This window comes from Vombatus ursinus, unplaced genomic scaffold (assembly GCF_900497805.2).
Source record: "Vombatus ursinus unplaced genomic scaffold, bare-nosed wombat genome assembly UNPS02014847.1, whole genome shotgun sequence".
Lineage (NCBI taxonomy): Eukaryota > Metazoa > Chordata > Mammalia > Diprotodontia > Vombatidae > Vombatus > Vombatus ursinus.
The window spans coordinates 380,676-408,298 of NW_020954625.1; the positions used below are offsets into that span (position 1 = coordinate 380,676).

Below are 27,623 nucleotides of genomic sequence, written 5' to 3' on the forward strand. Positions count from 1 at the left end.
TGATGTGGGATTAGGTGACAGCCCAGTTAGGGAGATTCAGACCTGATTGAATGAACGGCTGCAGCCAGAGAGGAGTTATCAATCATTCCTTGAACGGAGGTCTCCAGTGGAGACTCTGTGCATGGCCCTGGTTGTTTAACCGTTTTTTTCCCCTCACTTGATAAAGGGATGGATAGCATGCTTTAAAAAAAACTTGTAAATGGTGTGAAGCTCATAAGGATAGCTGACACCTTGCATAATAGACTCAGGATCCAAGAAACACTGGACAAGCTAGAACATCGTGCAATACTTAAATGATGTTGATGATAATATAACAATAATAGGTAGTATTTATATAGCATCTACTGTGTGGCAGGGATCGGGCAAATACCGCCTCATTTGATCTTCACAACAGCCTGGGAGGTGGTTGCTATCATTATCTCTATTTTACAGATGAGGAAACTGAGGCATACAAAAGTTAAGTGACCTGCCCAAGGCCACAAGGCTAATAAGTCTGAGGCCATATTTGAGCTCAGATCTTCCTGATTTCAGGCCCAACTGTATATCCACTGTGCCACCTCGGTGCCCAAGGTGACATTTAGGAAGAATAAATATAAAGTCTTAGACAGGATCAAAAAAATCAATTGTACTAGTACAGCATGGGAGATGGCTGGCTAGACATCTTGAAAAAAGACCTGGGAGGTTTCAGGGTAGTGCCGGCTCACCATTAGTTAGTCATGTGAAAAACAAAAGGTAATGCGACCCTAGGCAGCATTTTGAGGTCTAGTGTCCAGGATTAAAGTGATGTCCAGTCGCCAGGGCTAAAGAACAGTCCTGCTGTATTCTGCCCTAGTTAGTCCATCTCTGGAGAATTTTGTTGAATTCTGGGTGTCACGTTTTAGGGAGGGCCCTGGTGAGCACCAGGAGAAGGGCAGCTAAGCCAGCCAAATCCTTGAGATGATGTCATAGGAACAGTTGAAGGAACTTGGAGCGTATATCCTGGGGGAGGACACTTAGGGAGATGTTAGCTGCCTTCAAGGATCTGTAGGGCCCGCTCTGGGAAGAGGGATTTCTTTTGTTTTGCTTGGCCCTAGAGGGCAGAGTTAAGAACAATGCGTGGAAGTCCAAGGGAAGAGAATTTAGGTTTGATAGAAGGAGAAACATCCTTCCAATTAGAGATATCACAAAGTGGATTGGAGGGAGGGAGAGAGAGAGGGAGACAGGAAGGGAGTTCCCCCTCACGGGAGGCCTGGAAGTACAGGCAGGATGGGCACCCAATTGGGCCATAGTGGGCTATGGTGGAGAGGGGATTCCTGCGTGGATATAGATTGGACTGGATGGCCTTGGAGGACCCTTTCAGATCTGCCATTCTACGATCTTCTCTCCTGCGCTTTGTCCCAAATCCCCTGTTTTACTGCTCACCCCTTCCTCCCCCCACTCATTTCCACTTCAAACCCTCCCTCAGAGTCACTATTGATCCTTAGTGACTCTCACCCTCCACATCCAGTCATTTGATCTAGTTCATTTTGACTCTAAAACATCTCTTGCATCAGCCAATTAATCAATCAAGAAGCATTTATTAATCACCTATTTAGTGTTCAATTATTTTCAGTTGTGTCGACTTTTCGTGACCCCATTTAGAGTTTTTGGTTTGTTTTTTTTTTTTTGGCGGAGATACTGGAGTGGTTTTCTCCAGCTCATTTTGCAGATGAGAAAACTGAGGCAAACAGGGTGAAGTGCCTTGCCCAGGGTCACACAACTAGTAAGTGTCTGAGGTCACATTTGAACTCAGGTCTTCCTAACTCCAGGCCCAACGCTCTATCCACTTAGCTCCCTAGCTGCCCTTATAAATTAATCAGTTAATTAAGCTGGTCACTGTGATGCCCTGGGGATACAAATACAAAGAACGAAGGGATCCCCAGTCCCATTGAATTTAAATTTTAATCCATTGTTTCCTTCCCCATCTATCTACTCTAGCGGGTACAAAAGTACTGGGTGTGTTGAAGAAAGATATGTGATTTCCCTCTCTTCTAAATTCCTATGGCCTGGGTCCAAGATCCCTCAGGGAGTTAGTAACAGAGCCAGCTTTTGAAGCAAAGCTCCCTGATCCCCCCAGTGTTTCTTCTAAATACCTCATGTTCTGGTAAGACACCCGTGCATGTGCCAACAACAGCAGCATTTGGTCCCTAAGGCACCGGGCCAAGCTGGGAAAACCAAGGCTTGAGAAGGCTTTGCTAGAGATTGGCATCTCCGGCTCACGGTATCTGAAACATAACTGCTCAGCATCTTCCCTAAGCTTACCTCAGCTCTCTCCTTCCCCAGACTTCCCAGGGCACCAGCTTCCTTCCAGTCACCCAGATTCACAGCCCCAGAGCCATCGGTCTTCTGTCTCTCTCACCCCAAATCCAGTCTATTGGCACATCTGGTGGACGCTACTTCCAAGTCTTTCATGTCCGTCCTTTTCTCTCCTCTAATGAGACAACGACCTTACTTGTTCTGACTTCCATTCCCAAGTCACTTAAAAAAACTTTTATATAATGAAGTTACCCACAAACACGGACATTTTGATATATAAAAATAAGCAAAACAAAACCAAAAATGAGAACTGAATATGAAATTGAACTTATGTACAGTTTTTAAAAATAGATATTAAGGTTGTCATGGTAGTAACAAAATTGCCCTGTCTGCGTCCTCTTTTGAGCTTCTTTTTCCTCTGTGTGTTTTAAATGTTTTATTGATACTCATCTTTTTCCTTGCATCTCTGTCACAAGTTATTAAGTTAACCTGCCCCCCCACACACACCCTGACCACAAACAAAAGCCCTCCCTTATAACAAAAAATATGATTAAGCAAAACATAGCAACCCATTGGCTGTGTCTATAAATGTGCGTGTCCCATCCTACCCTTCTCTGCTCCATCACTTCTTTGCCAACAGGTGGCAAACAACCTTCGTCATCTCTCTTCTGAGTTCATGGATTGGTCGCTGTATAGAGGACAATTCTGAAGTCTTGCAAAGTTGTTTCGTTTGACATTTTTGTGATCGTTGTATAAACTTTTTCTGATTCTGCTCACTTCACTCTGCATCAGTTCTTACAAATCTTCCCAGGTTTCTCTGAATTCATCCTGCTTCTCATTTCTGATGGCACGATCCTATATCATAGTTTGTTCAGCCAGTCACCAATTGATGGGCATCCATTTTGTTTATGATTCTTTGCTGCCACAAAAAGTGCTACCATATATACTCCTTAACACATGGGTCAAGGTACTTTTCTCGCAACAGTCTTATGAGCTCAATAGTGTGAGGTTTTTTTTTAATCACCATTGTACAAATGAGGAAACTGAGGCTCAAGTGGACTAAATGCCTTGCCTAGAGAGACATCAACTAATGAGGGTAGGCATGAGGAAGGCAACCCTTCTCAGGTCCCTTCCTACTCTATGATTCTGCCTCCCAGCATCAAATCTAACTCTACCCCTTCTCCTAGAGGCCAGTTCAGATGTTGAAGATTCTTCCTCCTGTCTAATCTAAATTCTTGCTACAGCTTGGTCTCATTTCTTACTATTTATCATTATTATATTGTTATCATTATTATTATTATTATCATTATCATTATGTTGACGTAGCGATGTCATTCTGGTTCTCTTTGACTATGGAGGACAAAAACCAATTGTTATTATTACTATTATTATTATTATTATTTTGGGCTAGACTTGTGAGTTTTCTTGGTATAAAGAGCTCCTATGAAGGAAACTCCCTTAACCAATGTAAATTCATTCCTGTTCTGCATATGTAGTCTTAGAGAGCTGCCTGGGGAAATCAAGAGACTTATCCTTAACCAATGTAAATTCATTCCTGTTCTGCATATGTAGTCTTAGAGAGCTGCCTGGGGAAATCAAGAGACTTATCCTAGTATGTCCGAGGCAGAATTTGAACCCAGGGTTTCCTGACTCTTATATAATCTCTCTACCTAGTACATCATGATACCTTTCTCATTTTTATTTCTTGTTATTCTTATTAATAATAATGTCATGATTTTAATATTTTGTTGATGCCTATTTTTCTTTTTAAATATTTCTATTACTACCCACTAACTCACTCCCTTCCCCGTCCCACAATGTGACAAGCTATAGTCAAGTAAAACAAATTCCCCCTTTGGCCGTGTCATGATTTCAGAAGATGGATGAGGAAGGATGCTTGCCGCCCCTTGGGAGAGAGGCCATGGACTCCAGGTATAGGAGGAGGCTTACATTTTCAGATGTGGCCTGTGCGTTGATATGTTTTGCTTGACTGAATTAACATGTACATAGAGCCTTGAGGTTTACAAATCACTCTTCTCACAACAAACCTGTGGAACACGTGATGCAGATATTACCATGCCCATTTTACAAATGAGGAAACTGAGGTTCAGAGAGACTGTGACTTCCTCATAGAGGGGCAGTTCACAACTGTTAGAGTTGAGAAGGGATGGAGATCCTTCTAATTCTCCAGTCCAGTGCTCCTTCCCCCTGTCACCCAGCTTTTCTTCCCCTTCATTTTATGGGTCAGATCCGTAGCTCTTTTCTTGCAGGCACCATCCCCCAGCCCAGAAGCAGCAGGGTGTTGGCCGTCCTTATCACACTCACATTCCCTGCTTTCATCCTTTCCATCTGCCTTTACGTGGGCTGACCAAGGAACCTGGAAAACAGGAGTGGGTATAAAACCATGAGGAGTTTTTCCATCCAAACTGACCTTAAACACACCAGCAACCTGTCAACTTGCAAATTGCCCTGGAAATAACTTAATGAACAGTGGAGAAATTCGCTCCTGTCCTCGGCTATCTCCTCCTTTCCCCTCCCCCACACCCAGACACCCCTAACAGCAAACCAGAGCGGGGAAAAGCCATCAGCTGGTTGTATTCTCATTCTTGCTTCAAGTCCCACCCCCACAGGGGTGCTTTTTGTCTGTGGACAGACGAATTCTGCAGCTTCGCTTGCAGGCAGCCCAATCCATCCCTAGATGTGTTAGTCTTTGGCACAAGCGCTGCGGAGTTTGGAAACTTCTCTGGGGGGACCATGCTGCACAGTCCAGGCAGGACTCCTGGCGGATGGTGTCCATCGGCTCCTGCCAGGGAAAAGAGCAGAAGAGGAAAGAGAACTCCAGGTGGAGGGAGGAGAAGAGCTAGCCAGAGCCCCCGATGTGTTTTCAGATACAAAGGGGGGATGGTGGGGTCACTGGTAAAGCAAGGCCACCCAGCTAGGCAGCTTCCCAACATTTACTCCAGCTTTCTAGCCTATAGCTTCCCAGCTGTCTATGGGATGAATAATATTAATATTCATCATGTAATAGAAAGAATCCCTTATGTGAATTGAATGCTTTTAACATTCATCATTGCATACAATCCTCCCCCAGCACTGTGAGACGCCATAACCTTCAGGTTATTCCATTTACAAGGAATGTAGATTCTGGCCGCAGTCCTGACATTCAAAGCTTTCCCAGATTTGTCCCTACCTAGCTGTGTGATCTTGGACAAGACATTTACTCTTCTATAAAATTGAATTCAGGCTCTTTCTAGTTCTAAAATTCTCTACCCTATGATCAATGAGCCATAATCTGGCCATCTACACCAGCAATTTTATTACCCATGGTTTCTGAGCACAAACTTTGTGCCTCAGCCTGCCCAGTCCCTTTACTGTGCCCCCAATACACCATATACTTCCTGCTTTTGGGCCTATGCTGTCCCCCCAATCTGAAACACTCTTCCCCTCCCCCAGCCTTCTCTTCCTAAAAGGCCCAACTGGTCTCACAACTTCCTCTCATCTAGGAAGCCTTCCTGCACAGTCACCATCCATGAGTATCTCTCCTTCCACTGAATTCCTCTAGCAATTAGGCTGAAGTGTCCAGTTAGCTCTTAATGACTGCCCAGGTGTTTCCTGCCCATCAGTCCCCACTTCCTGAGCAGACCTTGCACTCCTGGGAGGGACTGTGTCTTCTTTTTCTCTTCTCTCCCCTACAGTGTCTAAAATAGCTGGGGCACACTTGCTCAATACATCTTTGTTGACTGACTAATGGAAGAAAATCCCCTTATAACCAAACAATTTGTTGGAGAGAGGGATTTTTTTACAGAACCAGAGATAAAAAGCAAAAGGTGACATGGTGTAATGAATAGTGAACTGAGTTTGGGCTCAGGAACACCTGGCTGAGTTAAGTCTGGCCTCAGAAACTTATTAACTTGTGATCCTGGGCTAAGCCTCAGTTTCCCCTTCTGTAAAATGACTAGGTCTCTGAGGTCGCTTCCAGCTCCTAATCCACAATTCTGTGAATGAAACTAAAAGGAGTCTTTGAGATCATCCTGGACCATGGATGAGGGAGAAAATACTTTGGGGGGGTTGTCAGGGACAATCAGGGGGTACTTCATGGAGAAGGTGGCACCTGAGGTGAGCCTTTGGACTCCACATATAGTGCTACTCCACCAATAAATCTCCAATGCCAACCCAAATCTCTGCCAGCTAGGGCTTTCCACAGGCCTGGCCAGTGGACCACTTGTTTCAAGCTAATGTTTGACAAGCAAATTCTAGCCCAACCACAGCATCTGGACAGTCTTTGGGATGGTCAGCATCATAGGATTCTGTATTTAGAACGCATGAAACTTCAGGGGTCCTTCTGGCCCAGTCACCTCACTTTACAACAAAGTGAGGCTGGAGAGGTGACGTTATTTGCCCAAGGTTACCCAGCTAGTAGTGTCAGAACTCTGACCCTAAATACCTCATACCCTACCCTTGGGCCAGCATGAATCAGCATTTACCGAGGGCATTCTCTAGTGTGTGATAATCCTTAAAGTGCCATATTGTCATAATTGTCATTTGTTATTTTTAGGCCCCTGTGCTTAGGCTTGGGAGGGATATAAAAGAGGCTGAACAGAGAAATGGATGGTGAGATGGTCGCCTCCTTTGTCCTGGGACCTGGGCCTCTGTTAACACAGCCTGAGAAGGCACTCGATTTTCTGGCTTCCATGTCACTTTGGGGACCCTAGGATTCTGCCATCTTCTCGTGTCTTAACTAATGACCTCAGCCCCACATTTCTATGGCCCATCATGGAGGCTTGGCCATGGTGGTGTCCTATAGAAAGATGCAGAGGCTCTGGCTTTCAGTCCTGACTCTGACACTTAACACCTGCATCAGCTTGAGCAAATCACCTCACCTCTTCTAGCCTCAGCTATGAAATAAAGAGGAAGCACAATTCAGCTTCTGAGGACTGTTCCAGGTGGAACTCTTATCCTTGATTGGTGTGGTGTTCCAAAGAGATAACAGTGTTAAGAGCTTTGAAAACTCCAAAGCCTTATAGAAATATCTGCAATTATTATTATCGTCTGTGCAACAAGAGTTCTGGTGGGGGGAGGGAGTGAGAGGGTGCTGTGTTTAGGGGTTGTGTATCATATAATGAGAGGAGGCCTGGAGCATGGGGCCAAGAGCTCTTCTAAGGTCCCTGCTGCCTCCACTACCATCTCCAGCACTCCAGGCAGATGGTCGCCTAATGTGCCTACATAGAAGGCCAACCCTTCAATTCCCAGAGGCTTCAGCCACTTATAGAGGAATGCTGCCTGCTGCCCTTATCCGAGGGTGAACAGCCTGGGGAGAACCCAGGGCCTGGCGCTGTTGGGCAGCTGTTTCCCTTCCTCTCCATTTGTGCTGGAGGGAGGACTTGGGAGCCAGCCAATGCAGCTGGATTTTCTGAGGGCTATTGCTGGGCCATCTCACTTCCCAAACAACCTCCTGGGACAGTGGGGCTGGTTACAATTAGATGGAATAGCCAGTTAAATAGAAAGATGACAAATGTCAGGCCCCTGGACCACTGGGCACAGAAATGCCTGGCGTGGGTCTGTAGGAAGAGAGGGGAGGAAGTTGTTTGGGGAGAAAAAACCAGGATGTGTGACTTCTCTTCCTACCCTGGAAGCAGAGGGGTAGGACAATGGAAGGACCCTTAGACCCCCTCGATCCCGTCACACCATCTTGCCAATAGAAAACTGAAGTCAAGAGGGACAGTGGCTTTCCCTCCGTCATACAGCAAATCGGTGGTAGAACCAGGGCTATAACCCAGACATTTTCAGATTCCCAGCCCAGGACTTTTATCACCATACCAGCTGTTGGGTTCAGAATTGACTCCAGAGAAGGAAAGGGGAAACTGAGGCACGGAGAAGTTAAATAACTTGGCCAGGATCACATGGGTAGTGATGGTCAGCCACGGCATCTCCAAGGTTCTCCCAGCTTTCGCTCTTTCCCAAAGGGAAGATGCCTCAGTTCTTTCCCATTTACCCTGCTTGGTTCTCTCTTCTGGTCTTTGCATCATAATTCCTTCTTTTTTGGAGAACCCTCGAGAGGCATCATATTTCTTGCTTAATCTTCACTGGAATCCTGGGATAGGGGCAGGGCAAGTACAGAATTATTCTGTCCATTTTGCAGATGAGGAAACGAAGGCTCGAGGAGGGCAGGCCCAAGTGAGCCCCAGAACAAGAACTAGAGCCCAGAATTCTCTACTGGGCCTGATCTTCACCTAGTACTTTGGGGAGCTGTGCTTAAATGATCCAGAATTAGCAGCCAGAGTGGCCACTACAGTTCCTAGAACAGGCCTGCATAGACCTGCGCCTGCCAAAGGATTTCGGGTAGCCCTCGAAAAACGTAGAGGAAATGTAGAGGAAATCCTTTGGCAGTAAGCAGCCTGCAGGCCGAAGGTTGTGCAGGCCGAAGGTTGTGCAGGCGTGCCCTGGAGACTTAGACCCAGAGCAGTCAGGGCTCTGGCCCCATCCCTCCACCCACCCCCTGGTCTCTAAATTCCTCAGGAAATGGGGGAGGGGGAATGGCAGCCCCATCCCCTGAGGCCCTGGATGGGGGAGCTGGGGATGGGGAGGAAGAGGCCTGAGTTAGTTTCTTATGGGAATGTACACATTTAGCCCCTCACACCTTTGTGTGAAGGAATCTGCTACGTACAGATTCACGGAAAGTTTGAAGTGAAAGGGGTTTTAAATATATGAGATTTAGACTTAGAAGGATTTTAAAGCCATCTCAAATGGGGTTCAAATAAGATCATATCTGTAAAGTGTTTACCCCAGTGGCTAGTACACAGTAGATACTTAATAAATGCTTATTCCCTTCCCTCCCCCTCCCCCCATCTAGTCTAGCCCCTTCATGTTAGAGGTAGAATGTTAGATTTGGGGTCTGGAGAACCTGGCTTCAAATCCCACCTCTGACAGCTACCAGCTTTGGGCTCATGGCCAAGTCACTTAAATACTCTGGGCCTCAGTATGTAAATCTGTAAAATGGGCATAATAATGCTCCAGGGTCTGTCTTTCTGGGGTGTTGAGAGGATCACGAGATCAAGGAACCTTAGAGGTCATCTCTAGAGTTATAGGACCTGAGTTCAAATCTCACCTCTGATGCTTACTACCCGGATGTATAGTAGGCAATAAATTCTTGTTGATTGATTTTGTCACTTAAACTCCGTGGTCTCAGTTTTCCTTAAATGTAAAATGAGAGGGTTGAACCTCGTAGCTTCTGAGACCCTTTCCAGGTCTAAATCCATGATACCAGGATCTAGCCCAAAGGTCTAGTCCAGCAGCCACCAAGAGGGGCTGGGGGCTGAGGCTTGGGTTGCGGGCTCCCCTCCTTGGAGTCCTGCCGGCCTGCACTCACCCAGAGCCTGGGTGGTTGGTTATAATTTATGGTGCCTCCTAGCGGGAAGCCCGGGTCGCCCTCCCTCCCAGGACTGTTGGGGAAGTGAGAATTGCAGCCCCCAGACGTGGAGAGGGAGGAAATGGAAGGTTGTCGGAGAGAACTCCGGGACAAATGCTTTGCCTGGATGGGAACTGAATCAATATTTGGACCGGAGATAATGGCAGCCTGGGGCCTGGGGCCTTTATGGCGCACTCACACCCTCTCCCTCTCTGGTAGCCAAGACAGTTACCTGGGGAGTTTAGGTGAAGGGTCTGGGGCTCAGATTACCAAGTGGTTGCCAGCTTGCCTCCCCAAACCGTCTGCTGGGCCTCTGAGACTAGGGGAGGAAGGTGCAGCTGGCCCCGCAATGCCAGACATTCAGCTGACTCAGTCAAACATTTATCCAGCTGTGCTGGGCACAGACCTCTTATCTCCTTAGAGGAGTGTCTCTCCCTGGCCCAGAATATGATTCCCTCTCTGGCCAGGTTGAGATATTCGGAGTGGTTGCTGGAACTGGGGAATGGGGCCTTGACTAATCCCTGCCTACATGACCTTGGGCCAGTCACTTACCTTTCATCATCTGTAAAATGAGGTTACTGAACAAAATTCAGTTCCATGGTCAGGGGAAGCACCTACTATGTGCAATCATTGAGAAGTATCTATTAAGTAGTCAGTTAGAAAACACTTACCATGAGTCTTCTATGTGCAAGGCAGTGCAACAATTCCTGCCCTCAGTGAGCTTACATTCTAGCAAGGGAGACAGTGTGTTCACAAATAAATACAATATATGTACAAAATAAATCCACATTGTACTAGGGTTGTGCATCTGGAGCTGAGGATAGGAAACCAAAAGTGAATTCTAAGTCAATACATGACCCGCAGGGATCCCTGTGGTCAGTTTAGTGGCCCCCATTTCTATTTAAGCTTGAACCCACTGGGATACAGCATGCTGTCTCTCCTCTGCAAAGTTATACAAAGGGATTCCAAGCCCTCAATGCCTGCAGGGCTGTTGACTCCAGAAAGGAGGAATGGGTTCCTTGCGACATCCTTGCACTGACTCTGCCACACAAGGAGGCTCGGTGCCCCAGTGGTGGAGACTGGGGGGAGAGGGAGGGTGTGCTCACTGCCTCTGCGTCTCTGACCTCGAGGATCTCCCTTGAGTCCTTGGATTGCTGTTTGATTTTGAAATTCCCCTAAATCAACTGCAAGGGCCGAACTGAGGCTTGGCCTAAGGGAAGAAGCTTGAGCTGGGAGTCAGAACGAGATGGAAATCTTACCCCCGCCAGCTTCCTGAACTGGGGGAACCTCAGGGCCAGGGCCCCTGATCTGACCACACCCTGTCGGCGTCCATCCCCAACAAGTGGGAAGCGGCCACTGGGAGAGCCAACGATGGGCAACTCGCTGTTTTCCCAGACAGCCCCATTCCAAGTTCTCCTTACCTGGAGCCCACAATCGCCCTCTCTGAAAACTCCTGATTCTACCCTATGGGGCCAAATGAAGTAAGTCTAACCCTTCCCCGTGGCAGCCCTTCAGATCCCTGAAGACAGAGGTTGGGACTACTGCCATGTGGTACAGTGGAAAGAGTGCGAAGTCTGAGGACTCGGGTTCAAATCCGCCTCTGACACCGCCTGTTTTACCCTGACTAAAGTCACCTCCTGGGCCCTTAGTTCCTCATCTGTGAAGTCAGAGGGTGGAACTGAAGGACCTCAAAGTTCTCTTCCACCTCTAAATGTATGTTCGTCTGCAGGTTAGACCCCATCAGGCCTCCCACCGGTCCTCGTGTAACATCATTTCTAGTCCCTTCACCATCCTGGTTACCTCCCCAGTCTGGACAGTTTTCACGTTCTACCTAAAATATGGTGCTCCAAACTGAGCGTCATCCTCCGTCTGCGGTCTGGCCGGAGCCGAGGACAGCGGGACTCTCCCCCCACCCCCACCATGTTCCTATTAATGCAAGCTAACTCCAAATTAGTTTGTTTTTGTTTTTGTTGGCTGCCATGTTATTATACTATTGACTCACAGTGAGCTGGCAGTCCACCAAGCTGCTCCCTGCTCACCCTCCATCTTTTTTACCCAAGGTGTTGTCTTATCTAACCACATCACCCGCCCTCACCTACTGGGGCAGTTGATTTTTTTAACCCAAGAATAATTTCATTCTTGAGGCTCCATAATGGGGACGATACTGTCTGTCTTGTCTCTTTCATGGTTCTCTCCTAAAGATCCAGTGACACAACGATTTCTTCATCTGGGCCTCCTTGTCCGCATGGCCTTGCCCTGAAGGGCTGGATCCTTTCATTTGCCTTCCATGCTCACATAGGCTCTGACATCCCATGCTCACATAGGCTCTGACATCCCATGCTCACATAGGCACTGACATCCCATGCTCACATAGGCTCTGACATCTCTCAGCATTGTTTTAGATGTCTTTGCTCTTGTTGGGAGAGACTCTCAGGACCTGTGAAATTCTCCCGGAGATCTCTAGGAGGCCCCTTCTGCTGCTGGTGCCATCTAGAAATTTTATTTCACACATTAGACTCATAAAATCTCATGACTGTGAGAGACAAAGGAGGTCCCTTCTAGTTCAACCTCTTCGTGTGACAGATGGAGAAACTGAGGCCCAATGAAGAGAAGGGATTTCAATCAAGTCATTATTCTTTGTTTTGTTGTTCAGTCATTTTCAGTCATGGCCAACTCTTTGTGACCCCATTTGGTGTCTTCTTGGGAAAGAAACTGAGGCAACCAGGATTAAGTGACTTGTCCAGGGTCACACAGCCAGGGGCCAGATTTGAGCCCAGCACTCTATCCACTGCACCTAGCTGCCCTCCCTCTATGATGGATATGCCAATACCAGTCATACATTCCTCACAGGGTTGTGGCGAATTTCAGAGTGAGATTATTCACGTGAAAACCATAAGGAATGTCTTGGAAACAAACTGAAGGAATTGTAATTGTAATGAAATTTCAAATATCTGGAGACCGGCCTGCTAGAAACTTCAGTTAAGTAGAGTCAGTTTGCAATTGTCACTAGTCTTTGAAGAGAATCAAAGGCCAGAAGAGCTGAGATTCAGCACTTCATCCCAAAGCCACACTCCCAGGACAGATCTGGCAAGAACAGATGTGGGTTCAGATCCCTCCTGTCATACACTGGCTGTGTGACCCTGGACAAATTGTTTAAACTCTCAGCGCTCCAGTCGTCCCTGCAAGACTTAAGTTACAGATAAATTGCTGACCATCAGCACAATCTCTGACTCTTTCTCCAAACCCACCCAGACAGGCAGTCAGTAAACATTTATTAAAGCACCTACTGTGTGCCAGGTATTGTGCTAAGCCCTGGGGATACAAAAACAAAAACAAAAAAATCCTTACCCTCACAGAGTTTATAATCTGTAACTGTGAGAATTCTGGTCCTGCACCATGAGCCCGAGGTCCAGTCAGTGAAATACTGTTTCGGGTCCTAGGCTCCGTCGTCTAAGGCACAAACAAGGTGGGCCTTACTCAGCGTTTTGGAAACACTTCAGTGTTTTGGAAAGGTTGATACAAAACAAGGAACCGATAAGACCATCTATCACATTCCTGCAATCAGGGAGGAAAAGCAAGTGAGCTGGGGAGGTGGGGAGGCGGCAGGGGCTGCCATCAGCCTAGGGTGGGCACCAGCCTCTCTCCTCTCTGAGGTTGCTATAAGTGGTGGAGAAAAGGGAGGGATGCCAAGACCTCAGGCTGCTGTTCCTAAATCAGCCTTGACTGGAAGAAGAATAAAAGCCAAATGGAGCCTGTTCTGGCTCAGGCATGTGCCCTCCGGGAATCTGTTACCTGGAGAGCTTGGCTAGCACATCTGTGTTTGCATTCTCCTTTGCTTATGTGTATGCCTGGGGACGTCTTATGTGATGGGTCATGCTAAGAGGACCCACATCCAGAGCTGCAAGGGACCTCAGAGATTACCTGGCCTATCCCTTTCATTTTACAGAAGCCCAGAGAGATTGAGTCTGGGCCACAGAAATTACAAAAGTCCTGGAAAATAATATATCTGCGTCCCAAAGTTAGTGACAGCTGCCTTAGGCCCAGGAGCACCTACCTCCCAAAGTTGTTGTGAGGGTCAAATGGAATAACTGTGAAGTGCTTAGCACAGTTATGATGATGATGACGATGCTGTCGAATTGTCAAAAATCTGTGATGTCAGTGAATGATAGCTAGCATTTACCTTAATGCTTAAATGTGTGCAAAGCGCTTTACAAATATTAACTCATTTTATCCTCACAACAACCCTTCGAGGAAGTTGTTATTATTATCATCATCCCCATTTATGGTTGAGGAAACTGAGGCAGACAGAGGTTAGGTAACTTTCCCAGGGTCACACAGCTAGCAAGTTTTTAGGCCTGGATTTGAACTTAAGTCTTCTTGACTCCAGGCCCAGTATTCTATCCACTGTGCCATGAAGTTTATGACCCATCTATAACACATAATTAAATGTATAAACCATATTAAACATATAAACCAGTCATTAAGTCTTACAGAATTATGTGTGGCTCAGAGATGGCCAAGTGACTTAGCAATGATCACAGGGATGGTATCAGGCAAGATTTCAATTCAAGTAACCCTGACTCTGAGTACAGCCCTCTACCCAACAGGACACACTACCTCGACAAATTAGATTAACCCTCCCTCAGGTAGAAAATGTAATTATCTAAAGCCCTCTATTCCGCCCTGTCATTCTGATCCATGAAAGCCCACATGAATGGTGGCATTCTTATCCTCAGGTTCCTAAGCCTGAGTGAAGCTAGGCAGGCCCATGCAAAGGCCCCCAGGTGACCCAGGGCGGGGCTCTTGCCCATAGAAGCTTGTAATTCACGGGACCATTTGAAACAGGCAGCTATTTCCGGGGACCCTCTAGACCCCTGGTTATGGCCACAGGATGTCGGTCTTGCGCAATGGGGTATGAGTCTTCTTAGCAAGTGAAGTGGTAAAAAGTACCCCAGAACACTCTCAGTCTGATACTGGAGTCCTCTGGAGCCTTTGGAATTTTTGGTCAGGTCTGAGTCCGGTGCATTCCCAAGGTCACCCCAGCCCCTCATGTTTTGGGTAGCGCTGGACTAGAACTGGGCAGGGACTTGGTAAAGCAACCAGAGAAACAGCAGGAGGTGGTCTAAATGCTCAGAGGTTTAAAAAAAAAAAAGACCTGTTATTCATTTGTGGACTGCATGGGGTAGTGGAAAGAATGTTGACCTTGAAGTCAGGAGACCTGGGTCCTAATGTTGGCTCCACCACTTAACAGCTGTGTGACCTTGAACAAATCACTTAGCCCCTTTAAGCCTCAATTTTCCCACCTGTAAACTGGGGATAATGTTTGTACTGTGTACTGCACAGGATTATGGTGAGAAAACCCCAGGTTTACATTCAACTGGTTCTTATGAACTTGGGAAGACCTGAGTTCAAATCTTGCTTACAAGCTGTGTGACCCTGGATATAAAAGAACACAAAATGGGGGAAAGTATTATATCTTTTATGTTCACTTATCTCTAAATTAATTTTAGCATGTCCTTCAATTATTTAAAGATATGATTTTGATAAAGGGTTCATCCATAGGCTTCCCCAGACTGCTTTAGAAAGGGAGCCAGGACCCAAAACAGGTTAAGAACCCTTGCAGGAAACCTTTAAGTACTAAATGAATTTAAGTGCAGGGAAGGGCAAGGACAAAGGGAGGGGCAAGCACATCCTAATGGACAGAACTCAGGAGAGATCTGTGCTTGAATTTTGCCTTTGATATGAGCTGTGTGTCTCTGGGCAAGTCACTTAACTTAGCCTCAGTTTGCTCATATATGAAATGAACATAATAAAATCTGTTGTATCTGCCTCACAAGGAGATTGTGAGGATCAAATGAGATAATGAATAAAAATGAACATTTATATAGCACCTTAAGGTTTGCAACACACTATATACATATATACACACATACATATATATTAAATCTTATTCTCTTAGCTTATTATCTCCATTTTATAGTCAACAAGTCAACGAGGCATTTATTGAGCACTTACTGTGTGCCAGGCGCTGTGCTAAGTGCTGAGGATACAAGCAAAGGCAAAAATCTGGTTTAACAGATATTTATTAAGCTCCTACTGCATGCCAGGCACTATGCTAAGTTCCCAGTCTAATGGACAGAGCTCATCAATGAGGAATCTGAGGCTCAGGGAGGTTTAATGTAGTACATTACAGGGGGAAGAAGTCTAGATTTGGAGTCAGAGGACTTGAGTTAGAATCCTAGCTTTTCTACTTACTCCTTGTGCAACCCAAGACAATTAAGGGTCTCTGGACCCTCATCTGTAAAATGATAGTTGTACTAGATGGTGTCTGAGGTCCCTCCCAGCTGTAAATCTCTGCTCCAATAACTTATCTAGGGCCACACAGCTCAGGTCTTCCTGACACTCCAACTTCAGTTTACCAGCACCTGGCTGAAGCACCCTGTCATCCATAAGATGCTGTGTAAACGTCAGCTGTGATGGTTCTTCTGCTAGGCGCCATCCTCTCTGCGAGGCTTTAGACCCTGGGCCTCCTTCGCTAAGCTGAGGGAAGAGCAGCTGCCCCAAAGCCTGTGGTCTGGGATGAGTCGTCTGGGCCCTTGGGCTCAGCTGAAGCTGCCTATTTGGACAGTGCTTTCTGAGGTCACTGTCTTTATTACAAGAATTCGGGGCGGGGGGCCCTACTCTGGGACAGTGACGGCCCCATAGCCCTCCAGACTTTTCCAGCATGTTTGCTGATGGAGAATCTGTGTTGGAGCAGATGGGGAGACCCTGCTAAGTAAGGGGTCATCTTTACCTCCAAACCTACGAAGGCTTTGAGGCAGACACCAGGTTTAGGTTTGTGGTTGGTTTGTTTTTTTCCTTCTTCAAGGCTCAAGAAGATGTCAGTGACTAAAAAATACATTAACCTAGATGTCTGTTTGGAAGGTTGCTATAGAAACCAGCTGACGCTCAAAAGGGTTGGGGAGAGGAAATATAAGAAGCAGAGGGAGCTGGGGGAAACAGAGCTGAAGGGAATGGCAGTCAACCACAGGGCTGTCTTAGCATCACTGAAGCAAAACATTTTACAGCCCAGGGGAGACTGTCGTTGCTGCTGGTTGGGAAGGAGGGGTGGGAAGATTCCCAATCTTTGCTTTTCATCCCCCAGGGCTACCTCCAGCTTTCTCAACAGGGGAGAAGTCTTTGTGAGCACCATTTATGGAGCAAGTGGGGGCTAGGCGGTCTACAAGAAGAAAGCCCTGAACGGGGAGTCGGGAACCCTGGGGCCCACTCTCATTTCTGTCCTTTAAGATTATGGGATTCTAGATTTAGAGCCAGCAGGCATCATAGAGAACATCTGGTCCAACTCATTTTACAGATAAAGAAACGGGCCCAGAGGAAATAAAGTGACTTGTCTGAGGTTACTTTTAAGGACATTTATTTTTCTGGATTGGATTTGCAATTTCAGTGGTATAAGCAGACTGCTACTGAGATCAGTAGCTGGTGGGCAGTTTACAACTTTAGAAAGCTGCCTGGGGGCAAGGAGAGGTGAGTGACCCGCCCACTGTCCCCAAGAAAGGAGACATCTTCCTGGCACCAAAGCTAACTTTCCATCCACTGCTTCATATGCCTTTTGTTTCACCTAAACATATACAGGTAGTAAGAGGCCGAGCTGGGATTTGAGCTCGGACAGACCTGAGCTAGGCCCTCAGACCTACGCTCCCCCAAATCAAGGCTCACTCATCAGCTACCATAGCTACAGCATCTGGACCACAGGATTCCCTAGAGAACATACTCTCACACACTCACTTTAATTCACTTCTTCAGGCTCACCATTGGCTCTCCTCCAATGGTCACCAACTCCATCCCTCTTCCCACAGCACTAACCCTCTCTCCTCTCCTCTCTGTTTTTTTCTATATTCCATCCTTAATTCTACAGAGGTCAGGTCTCCTCCCCCCACAAGGGACAATGAACACCAGCATCAAAGGGACCTTTTGTAACCGCCTATGAAGCTGGTGTGTGTGTGTGTGTGTGTGTGTGTGTGAAAGAGAGAGAGAGAGAGAGAGAGAGAGCGCTTACCTAATAGCATCTGGGCTGAGCTGAACATTAGAGGAAGATAGAGATTTTACTGTTCTATGTTTATAGTTATTAGTATTATTTATGATAAAATTTTTGGACTAGCTTATTGGTGTAAGGAATTGCCATGTGGAAACTATCTTGACCAATGTAGATACTCCACCCTCCTTCCATTTGCAGCCTTAGAGAGTTATAGAGGCTTGCCTTGGGCATTAAGAGGGGAAATGACTTGCCCAGGGTCATACAATTGGCTAGTGTCAAAGGTAGAACTTGGCCCAGGTCTTCCTGGGTCAACTCTCTATACATTCAGCCACAGCTACTTTTAAAATAATTATAACTGATATGTGTATGGCCACTTATGATTTGCAGATTGTTAGATATTTGCATATATCTAACATTTATACATATATAACATTGTTGTATCTAAAATTTATATGTGTCATATATGTGTATATTATATGTATAAGACTACATACATGGGGCAGCTAGGTGGCGCAATGGATAGAGGCACAGGCCCTGAAGTCAGGAGGACCTGAGTTCAAATCCAGTCTCAGACCAAACACTTGACACTTACTAGCTGTGTGACCCTGGGCAAATCACTTAACCAATTGCCTAAAAAAAAAAAAAGGCTATATACACAAAGCTGTTATATATGTTTATACATATGTATAACACATATATGCATATACATATTATGTCTATTATTATGTATGTGTATGTATACATACATACATACATATATATATCTATATACATTTTCACAACAGCCCTTGAGGTAGCTACTATTGGTATCATTACTCCCATTTTATAGATAGAGACACTGTGGTTCAGGGCATTCAAGAGATTGGTGAGTGTTAGATGTGAGATTAGAACCCAGGTCTTCTTGGCTCATAGCCTAACATTCGTCTCCAATGCCACTTGACCTCTCAGTCTGCTTCTGTGACCTCTGAATATATCTATCCCTGTGCTAGATCCTGGGGGGAGGGGAGAAATACCGGAAAAGATGCCACTGAAGCATTGCCCTGTCCTCAGGGAGCTCACATTCTAGTTGAAGAGTACAGATGCACACCCGTGAACATTTAAAGGGCATAACCAGGCAGTATTTGACCAAGTGCCATACTGTGTGATATTCAGAAGTCTGAGAAGGGAGAGGTCAGTGTGGGCAGATGTAGTCTGGGAAGACTTTCTGGAGGAAGTCCAACTTCAGCCTGACCTTGAAGGGTGAGTCCTGCTTAGCCGCACACGGAGGAGAGGGGTGGCATTTTTGGAAAATCAGTTGTTGGTGAGCCTGTGAAAGAAATGTGGAAAGACCAAACATCCTGGGTTCGAGTCTGTTCTGCCATTTACCACTTGTGATATCTTGGGTAAACCATGTTTATCAGTCTCGGTTTTGGAATCCATACAGTGAAGGGTTGGACTGAGTGATCTTGGAGGTCCTTTGGAGCACTAACAGTCTATGAATCCTTGATTCATTGGAACCTCTGAGAAGCAGGTGCTCAAAGCCTGTGTCCGCCTCTTTGTCCCTAGCAGCATGGGCCAAGCCTGTTTACCTTCTCAGATCATCGTAGTTTTGGAGTTGGAAGGGACCTTGGAGGCCTATTTTACAGATGAGGAAGCTGAGAGAAATAGAGAGATTAAGTGACTAGCAAATGTCTGAGGTGGGATTTGAACCTAAGTCTTGTAGACTGCAAATCCATTGCCCCATCTGGCTCCGAGCTTGTAAAGTGATATGAGTAGGTGGGTCCTTAGCGATCTGTGTAGAGTTCATGGAATTCATTGGGGTCCTCGGGTGCCTAGGGCTAATGGCGTCACCAATGGCCCCTTTAAGCCAAGGGTTGAGTTTTCCCCACAAGTGAGCTTGCCTGCAAGGCCCTGAATACCAGCTCTCAGGAAGCCAGGATTGCTTTGGGTGGGGAGCCTGTGGATGCCTTAGCATCCCAATCTCATTACATCCAACTCTGGATGGAGACCAGATGGCCACCCCTTCATCATCACAGAAATAGTCAGGCCCTGTGGCAGGGGTGTGGGCGGATCAATGGGGCACTGTCGTCTGAAAGGGTAGGGCAGGGCACTGCTCCCTAGCTAGAGCTGCTCAGCCCCTCCCCTCAGCCACACCCATTGCCCATCTCAGGAACAGAGAGCTCATGTCCTCAAGTTTTATGGGTGCTTGTCCCTTGTTCTCATGAAAGTGTGGCCAGGACAGGAAGATGAGAGGTCGTGAGAGAGAATTTGCCTCCCTACACGTCCGAAATCTTCCAGAGAGTCTTTAAAAACCCCTAATAAATCAAGAAACAATAGTAACACAATAGGGGAAAAAAAGACGTATTAAGGCTGTGAAACATCATGAATGGGAACATCAGAAACAAAAGGAGACTTTTCCCGAGACAATAAAGTGGTGAACAAACACACTGCAAGAATTAAAGGAAGGAACTGACAAAAATAAAATTAGAAGGAGAAAGAAGGAACCAGACCTGGAGTGGGGGAAGGGAGAGGGGCAGAGCGCTGGGTTTCCAGTCTGAGGCCCTGAATTTAAATCATGGCTCTAGAGGACCTTGCGGCTTAACCTCTCTGGGCCTCAGCTCCCTCTTGTGTGAAATGTGAAGAGTACATGGTGGATTGTAGGATGAGATGACGGTGAAACACTATAGCTTAGAAAACAGAGCCCTGCTTCATGGTATCCCCTCTCCCCAAATAAAATTAGACATGCATGTTTGCTGGTGGAACATGGCCCATTTTTGGGCCTCCTACCCCAGTAGGTCAGTTTAGAAAAATGAGCTGTGTGACTGGGGAATGGCTAAACCAATGCGGTACATGAGTGCACTGGAATCTTAGTACCCTGTAAGAAATGATGCCTAAAATGGAGACAGAGAAGCACGAGAAGATCTATATGAACTGATGCAGAGTGAAGGGCAGAGAGCCAAGAAAACAAAATAAACAATGACTAAAGCAGAATGTAAATAGAAAGAATCGTCCCCCAAAAACCAAAAGCAAATGTTGCAAAATAATAAAGAACAAGCCTGGCCCCAAAGAAGAGAGATGAGGAAATAACCCCACCCCCCAACCCACTTCTTTCCAGAGGTGAGAGGTACATTGCAGACCTCCACAATATATTCATCAGTTTTACTGTTTTTTTCTCTTCATTTTTGGCCTTTGATAATAATAATAGCTAGCATTTCCAGAGCGCTTTAAGGTTTGCAAAATACTTTATATATGTTGTCATATTTGATGGTCACAATGACCTTGTGCTATAGGTGATATTATTCTTCCCATTTTACAGATGAGAAAGATGACCTGATAGCACAACAGATGATAGTTTTATGTGACCTTGGGGCTTAACCTTTCTGGATGAAATGAGTTCAAATCTGACCTTAGATTCTTACTAGCTATGTGACCTTGGGCACCTGAAGTTTAAATGAAGTCGGGAGGGAAGAGGTGGGAGCATGGGAGCTAGGAACCAGCAAGTGCTTGATAAGGTTACGACTGCCCTGGAGGCCGTGCCCTTTGGTCTGCTGCGTCCAGCTCAAGAGTTTGGCATCACCGGGACTCCTGCAAATGGTGGTCTTGCTTTATTTCTGTATCATCTGAAGCAAAGTAAACTGGAGGAATTGGGACTCTCAGGTAACCGGTCCTGGTGTTTGTTGGGCCTTGGGGCCCTTGGAAGGATACATTGATTCGTTTCATTGCTTGATTTCCAAAGTTCCCACTTCCCTGCTTGTGACGCAGAAAGCATCTTTTCCAGGGAAGCGGCAGGAAATGAGGGAGCATTTATTATTAGCATTTATTAAGCACCTACTATGTGCCAGGCACTATATTAAGCACTGGGTTAGAGCAGGGCCAAGGTTCCTCTGGCTTGGTCCCCATCTCTCTGTTTAACCTCTACTGGGAGCCAAGGGGATGCTTGCCAAAGTGTCTTCCAAGCTGGGGCAGGGAATGGGGGAGGGGAGGGTGGAGACTAATGAAATACTGAGCTTCTCTTTCTTGGCCCCAACTTCTCAGGTCACGATCTGTGGCATCTTAAGCGTCCTTGCAGATTTCTTTGGAAAGTTTTCTAAACAATTGCATTTCCCTCTCTGGTTTCCCATCACCTCCCCCTCTTCTCCCTGGGCTGGGCCTCTGGAGCTAATCCAGATGTGGAACCAAGGATGTGAGCTTGGTTGTAGATTCCTGGACCCATGTTCTATTCCTCTGTTGGTTCTTGGAAGGACTATCATCCCAGATACCCCACCCCTTCCCCTGCTGCACCAGGAAGGAAGCAGAGACCAGTGGGGACCTCAGCTGGGACCTTGCTGGCTTTGACTATTGAGGTCTTGCCTTTCACTAGAGGGGAAAGGGCTCCTGAGCTGATTCCCCACCTCCATCCTTTGTGTGTGTGTGTGTGTGTGTGTGTGTGTGTGTGTGTGTTCTCTCTCTCCTCAATTTATCTTATCTTTATCTATTAAGGGGTTGTATTCTCTGGTGGAATGTAAGCTCCTTGAGGGGAGGGATTGTTTGGTTTTTGTCTTTGTATGCTCAGCCCTTAGCATGGTACCCAGCACACAGAAGGGTCTCAATAATCACTTGTTGAATTTAATTGACATTTGCCCTCATGTTCAATGTGAATTCTGAGATGGCCTTCAGACTTAAGAAGGTGAACTGATGCCCAGATGGTTGCTTTCCATGTAAGAGGGAGTCAGAGGGGAGCCCTGGACACTCAGCTTGGTGGCCTCTTGAATTTTCTTAGCAAAAATATTCAACAAGGTGCGCTGTACTTGGTGTTCAGGGGTTGGAAGCAGTATTGTGTTGTATAAGATGGGGTCCCTTCATGCATCTTACAGAGCGACAGTCATGGATGCAAGGACCTCTGTGGGCAGCGCCAGGCAGCTGGCACACAGGAAAGGCTGTGGATGTTCAGGTGTGATCTGGGCCACATGGGAAAGTGGGACAGGGAGAGGGCATGGAAGTGGCTGGGCATTATCAGTGGATCTGAGTATGGTCTAACAGAGAGAACATTGGACTGGGAGTCAGAGAACCTGGGCTTCATTCCAAGCTGAACGTTACTTTACCTCGTCTGTAAAGTGGAGGGGATGATGCTTGCTCTACCTACCTCATGGGGCAATTGAGGGGAAAGGATTATGACCTGAAGAGTTGAAGCCAAGAAACACAAGCTCAGAATTTCATTAATCTCTCCCTCTACTTCCCTCATTCCTGCCCCAGCTTGGAAGACACTGGCAAGAATCTCTTTGGCTCCTAGTAGCTTCTAAACAGATGTATAGAGACAGAACCAGAGGGACCCTGGCTCTGCCCTAACCCAATGCTTAGTATAGTGTCCAGCACATAGTAAGCGCTTAATAAATGTTCACTGATTGGTTTGTAAACCTGAGGACACTCTAGAAATGAGTCAGTATCATTTTGAAGGAGCCATGCGCTTTTTATATATGGAAGTGGGCCCAACTGGGGTCAGGAGAAGGGATTATTTTGAGGACAGTCTGTGGTATAGTTAGTCAGTCAATAAGCATTTATTCATTTAATTTACAACAAAAGTGTCTTGGGATTAACAGAGATATTCATCCCTGCACCACGATGATTGTTATGTATATTCCTTAAGGCTTTTGTGTTACTCAGAAACAGGTCAGTCATAGTGAAACCAAAAAACAAAACTAAACTAAACTAAACAAAAAAAACAAACAAACTAAAGATTAACTTTAAGCAGTGGCTCATCTTTTTTACGGAGATAGCTGACTAGATCGATTTTCAGGTTCCGATTCAAGTTAAGTTACCTAATTGCAAAAGTGAAATTCGAATGGAAACTAATAAGGAAATCTAAAAATTACGGATCTCAACGCCATCTTATGTTGGAGGAGGCACTTCAGAGTTAGAAACTGAATCTTCTACTCATCTAATACTGGATAAGAAAGAACTTCTCTACAGATAATTGTAGAATAAGTGGGTTTTGCCCAAGAAGAGGGAAAAGGAAAAACACTAGCTGTTTCTTGCCTCTTATGTGCAAATAAATCCATCTGGTATTTGGAAAGAAATGGGACAGGCGCCGTGCTGAGCACTCGAATCCAAAAGGGGTCCCACTCTGCTAGGGACTAGGGATGCAGACAGACACAAAAGGGTTCCTGCCCTCGGGGACCTGACATTCTTGGGTGCCGGCAGGATCTTGTCCAATCTTGCTGCAGCAGAAGTTTGTTTGGGGGGAGCCATGTGATGGCTCCCCTCGACCTCCAGGCAGACTCTGGATTCTCTGTTGGGCTTTTATAACCTCCCAGGTTCTGTTAAAAGCAGGCTGTTCTGGAGAACCATTTCAAGCAATACAGGGAGGAATCATTGGGAAGAAAAAGGGCCCACACTTCATATGGGAATGTAGTGTGCTTGGGGACAGCCATTGGCCTGTGTGACTCATAGGGCTGGGGACTACCATTTGCTGCTTTATTCAGGTATTCAGTCCCTGGGATATCAGGTCACAAGGATGAGTGCCCACAAACCGAGTGTTCTTTCTTGTTGGATAATGGACCAACAGGGCAGCATCCTTCCTCTGGATGGGGCTTATGTCCCTCCCCTCCACCTGCCCACTACCACCTAGGTGGTGCCCAGAAGGGGCAACACCCACTTTATTGCACTAGGGAGAACCATCCAGGTAATGAGGCCCTCTAGGGTTACCTACTCTGCCGTTGTCATGTCTCAGTTGGGTCTCTGGACCTGAAGCTGAGGACAAACAGAATCTTAGAATACCAGATCAAGAAAGGACCCCAGAGACCATCTGGGGAGCTGAGTCCTTTCCCTTTGCCTCTGTAGGGTGGCCCCTTGCTCTAATCCACTGCTTCTCTTCTCTTTTCAGCCGAGGATGGGGCCTGTGCCTGGACGACCCACCCGCTAATGATGTGATTGACTTCCCCATCGTCCCTCCAGGTGTCCTCTATGATGTGAGCCATCAATGCCGCCTCCAATACGGGGCCTATTCCACCTTCTGTGATGACATGGATGTAAGCCGGACTGACCCTCAGAAAGCTATCAGTCAGCAGGGAATCGGGGGCCCTGGGGTTCTGCAAGCTGCTGGGCACAGATGAGGAGGGGAACGGGACGCAGGGACCTGGGTCAGGAGAGGGCAGCCTCTGAAGGGGCAGGAGAAGGACTGGGAGCCTCCTTGAAATGGGTAGATCTAAATCTGTTTCTGTTCTAGACTTTTATCTAGAACCAGGGTTCCTTACCTGGGTCCTTAGACCCTGTTTTCAGGGAATCTGTGATCTTAGATAGAAAAAAAATTACATTTTTATTTTCACTAACCTTTTACTGAAATTTCCTTCAATTGTTTAAAAACGTTATTCTGAGAAGGAATCCATAATAGATTTCAAAGACAAAGCGTCCATGATTTAGATTATTGCAGGAATTGTAAACTGCTGGAGGGCTAGTGATTTGGGGGGTTAGTCCAGAGCCAAGAATGTTTTTAACATTTTTAAGTAAAGTTTTATTGTATTTTAAAATGTAGAAATAATTCTTACCTCCATAGATGATTCAAAAACAGTTTGTAACCCAGTTTGTGACTCATCCTTGGAGTAAGTGGGGGGTGGGGAGGAGATGGTAGGTTTGGGTAGGAAAAACACAGTCCCCAGTGAGTCTCCCCTGAGTGTCCTGATGCCTAATTATTCGTCAGGTACCTTTGAGCAGGCCAGTCCCCACTACTACCCATGCTGTACAGAAATTAGGGATAGGGGATAGAAAGGGAAAAGAGAGGAAGAATGGTGGGGGAATGGAAAGAGCCTCAGATTTGGAATCCAAAGGCCAGGGTCAGAAGCCTGCTTTTTTCCCATTTGCCATGATATCTCCTCTCTAGGTCCATGCCTTTCCACTAGTCATTTGGAGATGCCTAATTACTTCTCCTCTATAACCTTGAGTGAGTTACTTCCTCTCTGTCAGCCTCAGTTTACTTTTCTGGGAAGTGAAGGAGGTTGGATTCAGTGATCTCTTGGGTTGGTTTTGATGCTCTCAAAGGTCCCCGTCGGCTTTAAAATCCCATGATTCATTTCAATTCAGTGATTACCTACTATGCGCTCAACCCTCTGCTCAGCTCTCCTGTAGGGGAAACCATAGCAGGAGACTCTGATATAGATAGGGGGCAAGACTTATCAGATACATCAACAAACTTTATTAAGGACCTACTGTGTTCCAGGCAGTGTGCTAGGTGCCACAAATACAAAGAGGCAAAAAAAAAAATACACTCCCTGATTTCAAGCAGCTCCTAGGTTACTGACAAGCATGTGAAAATGACAACTAATCATAAGTGGTCATATATATCTTAAGAACTAAATGGTATTACAAATGTAGGCATTGAGAGGTGAGAGGGAGACCATGGAGGGATGCAGTGGACAGGGAAGTCTTTCTGGAGAACAGCCTTGAAGGATGGGACAGTAGGAGAGAGGAAGAAGGAGAGTAGGCCAATAAATAGCCTGGCCACTCTGAGACCTGGCACCTTCAGCTACTTCCTACCACTGGCTTGTTCTCCTCAGAATGTCTGCAATACCCTGTGGTGTTCAGTGGGGACCACCTGTCACTCCAAGCTGGACGCTGCTGTGGACGGCACCCGATGTGGTGAGAACAAGGTAGGCGGGCAGGTGTGGGCATGGGCAGCAGGAGGAAGGGAGATGGTGGTGTGGACTTAGTCTAGTGGAAAGGCCTCAGAGGGAAGGTCTTCTGGCCTCGTGTCCAGAATGCAGAGGATGCTTCCCCCAATCAGTGGCAGGAAGCAGGTCACAGGGTAGTGTCCATAACTTCAGGTCTTTGCCACCATTCATGGGATTAAAGAGGAGGGTCCTCCTCTCTCCTGCCTCTCCTCCATTAATCTAGGGTGGAGGCCTGTGGCCCTCAGGACAAGCTGCTTTGTCCTTTCACCCTGAAGTGTCATGGGGCAAAGTGGAAAATAAACCAACAGAAATTGGCCCAAACCTACCTTGGATCGCCCCAAGTCAGCTTGGTGCCTTTGGGTATTACCTCGCCATGGAAGGGCCTGTGCCATGACCATACCCATGCTAGGGAGCTGAATTTTGACACACTGAATCTGCTCCCCCAAAGCCTTCTCTGCTGGCTCTCCCATCAGGGAAGTTTCTACACTGGGGTTAGTAAATGCCAGGTAGCATTCCTCCTCCTTTCAGAGGACAAGGGCAGGATTTGGAGAACATTCCCTATGAGTATTAGGGGGCTGAAGAAAAAGGTAGAACTCTTTCCGGCTGCCCTTAGGTGCACAAGACCTCTGGCCCAAGCCTGCCCTCACTTCTGAGTATCCTCTATCTTAGACCTGATCTCAGCCTGGGGGGAAAGACTCAAAGAACTAATTCACTTTAATGTGTTAATGAGTGATAAAGATAAAGTAATGTGCGCCTTAATCCAGAAGAGTAACAGTGACAAGGTTCTTGGTACCATGACAAGCTTGTGTAGGAGCTTTAGAAATAGACATATATTCCCCACCCCTTCCAATAGAACCTTCCCTTGTAACAAATACTTAGCGTTAAAACAGATCGTCACGCTGCACCTCTTAGCCAAGGTGCCATCTTGTACCCTCTCTGCCAAGTGGAAGGAGGCATCAGAATTTGGAAATGGAGCAATCTTGTTTTCCTCTATAGTATTATGATCATCATGCTGTTCTCTACCCCTCCATTTTCCCAAGCACTGGCCCCAACACAGGGAATTTAATTAATTCCCTGCCTGAGAAAAAACAAGCGGCTGTTGACAAAGTCACGCTTGCCTTCTCCCTGGGATGCTCTCACAGGAGATGTGGCCTTTCTAGCTCCTCAGCTCACCTGTGCCCCCTTCTCTCTGTGGTTATCCTCAGTGCGGTGATTCATACACTAATTTTGTTTGTCTACACGATAGTGTGTGTGTGTGTGTGTGTGTGTAGTGTGGATGTATGTGTAGTAT

At 46.4% G+C, this 27,623-nt stretch overlaps 1 protein-coding gene across 1 annotated transcript in view; it reads left to right on the forward strand.

Annotated features, from left to right (window-relative positions):
* ADAMTS7 (ADAM metallopeptidase with thrombospondin type 1 motif 7) overlaps nt 1-27,623 on the forward strand; it is a 167,377-nt gene that overhangs the window by 58,874 nt on the left and 80,880 nt on the right. Inside the window, exons 9-10 of the mRNA XM_027840600.1 lie at nt 24,553-24,697; nt 26,219-26,311. Of these exons, the coding sequence (XP_027696401.1) occupies nt 24,553-24,697; nt 26,219-26,311 (238 nt within the window). The remainder of the gene's footprint in view (nt 1-24,552; nt 24,698-26,218; nt 26,312-27,623) is intronic.